The sequence below is a fragment of the Vombatus ursinus genome, unplaced genomic scaffold (assembly GCF_900497805.2).
Source record: "Vombatus ursinus unplaced genomic scaffold, bare-nosed wombat genome assembly UNPS02001419.1, whole genome shotgun sequence".
In the NCBI taxonomy this organism is placed as follows: Eukaryota; Metazoa; Chordata; class Mammalia; order Diprotodontia; family Vombatidae; genus Vombatus; species Vombatus ursinus.
In genome coordinates, this window is record NW_020941197.1 from 9313992 (window position 1) to 9322651 (window position 8660).

Sequence of the window (8660 nt, forward strand, 5' to 3'; positions counted from 1 at the left end):
ATTCTGAGATAGGATCCTTAGGCTTTGCCAGACAGCCAAAAGAGTCTATAACACAAAATAGGTTGAGAACCCTAAGAAAGCTTAAGAACCTAACCTTAGGGCTAGAGTGTTTCTGGGGAGAATGAAAGGACTGACTAGAGTGAGGAGAGGGAAGGTGATGAGAAAGCCTCTGCAAAATTTTCCTTAGAGGAATAAAGCGGATGCTACTGAACAGATGTCCTCATCAGTAGATTCAGATGGCCTGTAGCTAAGGGAATTCCATAAGAAAAGCTAGCTTGCTTGAAGGATCATTTACTACAGTGCTGTCAGACTGTTTTGGAAATGTCCAGAGAAACAGATGTGCTGTATCATTCTTTTTTTTTTTTTTTTTTTGTTAAATTCACATTTTTTTTTTTTAAAGCTGGAAAGGAACATGGAAATGTTTTGTTAATCCTAATGACAGTATTTGGTAAGCCTCTGGAATGTACATTAAATAAAATCTGTAATCATCCTAAAAACAATTGAATTGAGCATTGGATGGTTGGGGGGGGAGGGATGATAAGTTTTTTTTTAATTAATCCTGTCAGAAAAATCTGATATGATAAAAATGAATAGAAAAGTAGATAGAGAGGGCTTTTCGTAAGACTGTCGTAGAGCATTTTTACTTTTAGAATAAGGTTAGCTTGGCCAAGATATGAAGTGTCATGTATTGGAAACTCCTAAAATTTCAATTTTTAAAGGCAACTGGTAAACAGAATAGCCCCCCACCACCTTTTACCCATCTATCTTCCCTATTTTCCATCCTTAGCAAGTGAGATTCCGTAAAGGGACTTTGTCCAAGTGGGTTCTGTAAGCCAACATGACCTAGGAAAACAAAAATCATAGAATTCCATTAAAAGAATTATAGACTATCAGGGGTGGAGGAGACTCAGAGCTCATTTGGTCTGATACACAGCGAAATCACAAGTCCATTTCCCAATGTGTCTGACATATGATCATTTTGTTTCTGCTTGAACACATCCTATGATGGGGTTACTTCTCTCCTGAGACAATCCATTCCAGTTTTAGACATTTCTGTTTGTTAGGAGGTTCGTTTTTAGAACAATGCAGAGTATAATTTACATTCTGGGTCACAAAGTTAATTAGACTCAGAATGGGAGGATGGGAACCCAAGTCTTCCTAACTCCAGGCCTGAAGATTACATATAATTTCTCTGGACAGGAAGGAAGCTATTGCAAGAAAACTTTTAAATTTCTCAACAAATTAGGTACAAAGTATCCCAATTTCCTTCCCTCATTTCACTCTCCCCCAAAAAAACAGACACACGCACACATACACACACAAACTTTTTTTAAACTATGAATGAGATTTCTCTCCTAGGGCATCTAAGAAATATTATTTTATTGCAATATACAATCCTTGCAGTACTTTCTTCCCCCTGAAAGAATACACTTACCTCCTTTTCACTATGGGCTACCAGGTGGTATTTTTTCCTTTAACTGTAGGAGACTGCCTCCAGTTACTTGAGGTACTGGTGTTCCTTTTTTTGGCCTTAACTACCTACTAGTTCTATTTTGGTTATTTGGTCTTTGAACTCCCAGGGGAGTTCAAAGCCTGACCGAAAAAGAAGAAAACCTTTATAGTGTCCTTAATTTGGGCTCTCCCTGTTGGAGAATAGGGCATTTATTTGGTGTCTGTGATCTTATACCTGAATTTAAATTTTTCCAGGACTTAGATAGCTGGGTAGCTATGAGTGGTTAGGTCAACAGGCTATGTTTTTTCCACCTTTTATTATAGGAGGAGGTGGTGAATCTGGCATCCCATGATCTCTGCATAATAATAATAATAATAATAATAATTATGATAGCTAATATTTATATAGCACTATCCTTACAGCCACCCTGTGAGATTGGTGCTAGCTTTTATAGTTGAGAAAACTGAGACTTAGAAGTTTTAAATGATTTAACCAGGATCACATAGCTAGTAAGCATCTGAAGTAAAATTTGAACTCAGGTCTTTCTGACTACCAAGTCCAGCGCTTCATCCACTATGCCATCTATTGACCAGGTGTAATGGGAGTTGGCCTGCTTTTAGGGCTGGCCGTAGTATAGGTGGTTGCTTTTATGGTGTGTTGAATCATATGAGCAAAGCTGTTTCCTGGGTTATCTGAAACCCTTTAAGTGTCAGTCTTAAGAAGAATTGTTGTTATGCTGGGTTATAGTTTCGCTTTATCTGGGTTCGTATCATATTCGCTGGCTAACACAGTAGCAGGAATTATTTTAATTTGTCTGGTAACTAGGAAAACTTAATTCCACCCTGGCTTGTCTCTCCTCCACCTTCTGGCCAGCATGTTACAGTGTTACATTTGTTACAGTGGTTAGAACATTAGACTTGGCATCAGGAACGTCTGGATCAAACCCTGGACAAGTCACTCAATTTATCTAGGCCTTAGTTTCCTTATCTGTAAAATGAGGGGGTTGGACTTAATGACCTCTGAGCTCCCATCCAGTTCTAAATCTGTGATTGATACTGTGCTCCATTGCATTTTGCCCTCCTCCTGAACTCCATACCTACCTACTCTTCTTGTCCTTTTCCTCTCTTCTTCAGTTTCTGTGATGCGTCCCAGCTTCTGTCAGATTGCTAAATTTGCTCTGTCATATAAATAATAGTATACTTCAAGTTTTGCAAAGCCTTTGATGGCCTTCTAGACGGCATGATTCTAATTCAAGCTGTAAACCCTAGAGAATGGTGGGCCTTAGAACATCTAAAAGTGAGGTGAAAACTGAGATCCTTTCCAAAAGTTCCATACCTGACTTAAAAAAATAGGAGCAAAAGCCAATGGAAAAAGTTCCTTAGACTCAATTCCATTTTTCCTTTTGAGTTACTTTTAATTGAAATAATAATGTTACCTACTCCATTAAAGCATTACCCTGCTCCAGCTTGCCTTTCTCTGTCACACATGGACTATCTATCCTCTTTCTTGACCTCTATATCAGAGAATCGTCTTCCTTACAGACACAGCTCAAGCTCTGCTTTCTACTTGAAAACTTGCAGATCCTTTCAACTGCTAGTTTCCTTCCTTCTCAAGCTAACTTGTATTTAACTACTTTGTATTCATTTTTTTATTCTCATTATATTTAATCTGTATGCATTTGTATTTGCTCTTATCATCCCCATTAGAATGCGATGCTATTAGGAACTCATTGTCTTTATGTTCTCAGCACCTAAACAGTGCTAGGTACATAATAGGTATTTAATAAATATTTGTCAATTGATTTATTTAAATGAACTAACTGTATACATGCCCAAAATAAGAGAAATCATTGTATAATAACTCAATTGCTGAAAATCCTTGCTGCAATCTGAGATTACCATTGCTTCATGCAATTTGGGAGCTGTTCGGTAGCAGGGGGTTTGACCAAGTGGCCTCACACCTTGAGAAATTCCTGGCTTTGGGGGAAAGTACATTCATTGGCAGCAGAAGAGAGAAATGTGGACTTTCAGTGAATTATCACATTCTCATTCCTGTCTGGGGCATGATGGTGTTTACTAGTGTGCTTGATGCCTTTTTGAAATCCAGAGAATGATTTATTATGTCCAAAGTACATTCATCATGAATTATCAAAACATATCTGTTAAATTAATGAGTGACAAAATTGAATACAAGATTTAAAATACCTTGAAAAACTGTACTGTAAAAAGAGAATTTCTAAGAAAGATAGCTAATGCTTTCCACAAAATCAGATAATAGCGATTCCTGGGAAATTGGACTATGGAAGTATAGATTTTACAATTAAAATGTAACTTAGAAGTCATTGAATCTCACTCCCTCGTTATACAATGAGGAAACTGAGGCAGAGAAAAGTTAAGTAACTTGTCCAAGGTCACATAGCTACTAAGTATGTGAGGTAGGTTTTGAATCCAGGTGTGTTTGACTCCAAGTCCAATGCCCTATTCATGCTGTTTCTCTTTTGATTATATTCACTTAGCTTCTAAATGTATTTATGACAGATTATTAATGATGATAATACTCACATTGGAATGTAAAGAGCTTGGTATTAGCTGGGGTTCTGTCACACTAACTAGCTGTGTAACAGGTCAAGTATGTCTGACCTGGGCTATGATGAACTAATCATTTACCTTTGATGTCACAGACAGGGAGCTAGGAAATAGTGGGGATGGCTCTCTGCTGTCAGTCAAGGGACATGGAAGTTTATGGTGTGGAAAGTTGTAATTAGAGCAGAGATAGCCTTTCTTTTTTTTTTTTTTTTAGGCAATTGGGGTTAAGTGACTTGCCCAGGGTCACACAACTAGTAAGTGTTAAGTGTTTGGTCTGAGGTCAGATGTGAACTCAGGTCCTCCTGACTTTAGGGCTGGTACTCTATCCACTGCGCCACCTACCTGCCCCGAGATAGCCTTTCACAAGAAAAGTAGGCCAGGAAAAAAAGAACCACGGTTCCTGCTGGTTTGCATTTGATCAAAACAAGCTTCACTTCACATTTCCTTTATGAGATAGGTAATTCCCAAGTAGCTAAAAATTAAACTATGCATCTGTAAAACATCAAATCATAGATCACAATTGAAAATGTGAGATGACCTCAGTTAAATACCATTTCTATCATTTATTACCTATGACTTTGAACAAGTCATTTAACCTCAGTTTCAACATTCTCTTATTCTACAGATTCCAATATAAGGGTGGTAGCAGACATTCCATTTCTTCTCTCCCATCTTGAATAAATAGTAATATATTAGATATCCCCATAAAACTGGGGGGATAAACATCGTAACTCAGGGGACACCGTTTATTTAAGCCACCAATCCTCTTTTCAAACACAATAGTTTTTTTCCAAAAATTTATTAATAGTATTTTAAAATTTAGCCTCAACAATGTTAGAGGTTTACTTGACTGCACATAAGGAAATTTTTTTGTTTTGTTTTGTTTCTTTGTGTTTTTCTCTTCAGCACTTGGATCATGAAAGTGTTTTAGCTACCGTCATTGATAGTAGCGGGCAGGATATTTTCCCTCAAGCAACAGGAGTTGGCCGAAAGCCCTACTGTGGTTATGAACATCAAACCTTGTCTAAGAGAGAGCGTTTGGAAGAGGACTCTTTGTTGGCAGCCTTGCAGAGCCATGAGCCTTATACGGATTTGGTCCCATTTGTGAAGAGCACTGACCCCTCCTCTAGCTATTTTGTGATATTGAACTCTGGAGCTTTCTTCAAGGTGGGGAGCCAGCTTGAGGTGCTGGTTCAAGTACAGGATTTCCAAGGGAGGCCCAAAAAGTATGGTGGAGACTATTTACAGGCCAGAATCCACTCACCCAAACTGCAAGCTGGTGCAGTGGGAAGAGTTGTAGACTACCAAAATGGATTCTACAAAGTTTTTTTTACTTTGCTTTGGCCAGGCAAGGTGACCGTGTCTGTAGTTCTGGTTCATCCCAGTGAAGCAGTCCAGGTCCTTCAGCATCTACAGGAGGTGAGGCCAGATAGGGTCTATTTTAAAAGTCTTTTTCGGTCAGGGAGGATTTCAGAGACCACCATATGCAATGTATGTCTACCAGGAAACCTTCCTGTGTGTAACTTCACAGATCTCTACACCGGGGAGCCATGGTTTTGTTTCCAACCGAAAAAGCTCCCTTGTAGCAGCAGAATCAACCATTACAAAGGAGGATACCTCAAGGGTCTTCTAACCACTGCAGAGGGTGCTTTCTTCCAAAGGTATGTGGTATAAATCAGAGCAGTCACTTCTGATTTGGGCCAGTTCTTTATAAATCTACCCTTTCCATCTTTGGATTTTAGTAATGATTATTACTATATTATTGTGCTAATATTGTAAATTATTAGTAATAACAATAATAGTTTTCCTGCTATGCTTATGTTTTCCGTGAATCTTACCATACATAGCTCAAAATAAAAGGTAAGCAATGTGGTGCTTGCAGATTTATAGTATTACTATATACATACACACACACATATATACACATGTATGCATATATGTGCATATCTATATAGATATATATGTATATTATCTATTTTCATGATAATTAAGTGGATCCTGGTAAATCCATTTGATCTCTTTTTGTCACTGTATATACCTCCTGATTTGATATTGGTACATATGAAAATAATATCTGCAGAGCATATCAATATTGATTTTTGCTAAGAGAAAGGTCAATATTCCTTCATTATCCCTTCATTGTTTAATGGTGGGAAGGGAGAAGGAAGATTGACTTTGGTGGGAGTTGGAGAAAGCTAGTCACTAAAATAAAATTACACTTACTTAAAAAAAAATTAGAGTTGGATTTTGCTCCTGTCAGTTTCTTTTTTAAATTACATTTTCTTTTTTGCCCCAGTCATCAGGCATTAATTTTCTCTCCCTTCCACGTCACCCCTACTGAAAAAAAAAAAAAGGAAAACCAGACCTTGAAACACATATGCAAAACAAATTCCTGCTAACTTCTGAAATATATTGTGTCTCATTCTTTGCTGCTGTAAAGTTAATAGGAAGAGCGCTACTCATAGGATTGTGGATTGGGAACTAGATGAGAACTTAGAGGTCATATTCTAGTTCCCTATTCCTTCTCATTTTGCAGATTAGAAACGGAGGCCCAGAGAGCTTGAGACTTGGCTAAAATCACAGATATTGAATCATGGAGATGGAATTTGAAGCCAGGTGCTTTGATTCCAAAGCTATTATCCTTTCAATTGTAGCTCTCCATTTAAATAAAAAAAAACATTTTTACAGTTTGAAAATTGGATTTAATATTTTTTAAAAGATTGCTTTGCCTGATGCACTGTGTGGTGGGGAAGCACATGGAAAACCCAGAATGCTACATTAAAGTAACTTGATCATTATCATAATAGTTATTGTTGGAAACAAATGGGTTTTAATCTTGAGTTCAAATCCCAGGTGTGCAAAGTGCTTTCTTCTTATCCGATTGTGGGCAAATTATTTTTTAAATGCATCCTAAAAACTAACTGATTATTGAGAACAATGTATTACTTGGAACTATCTTTTAATATTTCGTTTGTAAGTTTATTTGTAAGCAAATTAAATTCTGTGAATTCATATCCATGCCTTTACAATTGAAGATAAGCATCTGGGAAAAAACAAATGTTTGCCATCTCAGCTCTTAATTATTTCTCTTTCTCTTCAAGTGACATCAATATCAAAATGCCAATTCGCTCCAGTGGACCTGATTGGGTGACTGTTATTCCCCTAGGAGTAAAAGGTAAAGATGGAATGAGTCCAGTGACATTACTTTTAATTGCTAAATTGAGTGCAGAAAATAGAATGTGTATTTTTAATTTAACTTATTTGAGGCTCTTTTTTCACTGCTGTTATAAAACTTTTTTTCCCCTCTGTTAATTTGTTTGTTTACTGGGCACAAATAAAGATATGAGTGAAGATACTGAAAGAGCATTTAGGATTAAACAAAACAAAACAGTTTAGACCTTTCGTGTAAACTCCTGGGTTTTGTTATCTATGTTTATATGGAAGGCAACTTAATTTCTTCTGTTCCACATGAGCATCTGAAGGTGTTCAAGAGATATTGGGAAAATGGACATTTTTTCAAGGAAAGGTGGTATTTAAAACAAGAGTATTAACTAGTAAAAGAAAATAACCCCAAAGACACTAACAAATGAAATGTATTAGTATTAATGCAAAATTGATATTATTCATTGTTGAGACTTTGAAGAGGAATACATGGATATTATCCATGATATACATATCCATGATATCCATGATAATATACATAGATAATATACATAATATACTTGCTTCCAAATATATTAGAAGTGGCAGACTTCATTGTGCAAGAGGACAAATGCACGGTATCACATGTAACAAGGATCCTCAGCCATTTCCTTTCTCCCCTTACCCCACTCTGATCTTCTGAGCATATTGGTTTATTTAGTAATGTATACCAGTTGTCCAACAAACTGGGACCAGACCTCTTCAGCTTAGGCCTGGACCCCAAATTCAGGTGGGGAGAAAGACTTTTATACATTAAAAACAATCAAATAAGGCCAATTAATTAAAAGGAAACAATAAAACATTAGGTAATCTGACTTGTAATTGGATGAAAGATTAGGGACTTTCCAAGTTTGGAGGGGGAGAGTGAACAAGTACAATTCTCTGAATTCAGAAAAGGATGTGTCCCACTCCCCAAGTATCTGTAAACATTCAAGGGAACATGGAAACAATAATTGACTGATTGATAGGGGCCAGTTTTCAGATAAGACATATGGGTTGCTCTCAGCCATTTCCTAATGAGTAGGAACTTTTGGTTTGCTGGAAAATTATTATTTACCAATACCAATGTAGGTTCTGTTGAAAAAGGAATTACTCAAATAAAACTTACCATTAATGAGAGTGGGTTAGTATTCGTTTTTTGGGGGGGAGGGGTGAAGGACTCAGGAAATCCAGATCCAATCTGTCTTAAATGAGAGTTTAATTGGGATTTTGAAAAAGTGATTAGTGATTGGCATGGCATTAATGAAGCTCCTTGAAAAAGGCCTTTGGAGAACAAAGTTCTTTCTTCTCACACTAGATATTTTTGCTCAAAGGGTTCAACCTAATCTCTTCCCTCATTAAGATTCTTTCTTACTCTTATTTCTCTCACATGCTATTCAGTTCCCACATGACCTGATTAATGACAGATCCCCCCCCCCCCC

General features: G+C 37.0%; 1 protein-coding gene across 1 annotated transcript in view; it reads left to right on the forward strand.

Moving 5' to 3' along the window:
* Positions 1 to 8660, forward strand: part of NXPE3 (neurexophilin and PC-esterase domain family member 3) — a 47711-nt gene that overhangs the window by 23818 nt on the left and 15233 nt on the right. Inside the window, exons 4-5 of the mRNA XM_027865881.1 lie at positions 4945 to 5699; positions 7140 to 7213. Of these exons, the coding sequence (XP_027721682.1) occupies positions 4945 to 5699; positions 7140 to 7213 (829 nt within the window). The remainder of the gene's footprint in view (positions 1 to 4944; positions 5700 to 7139; positions 7214 to 8660) is intronic.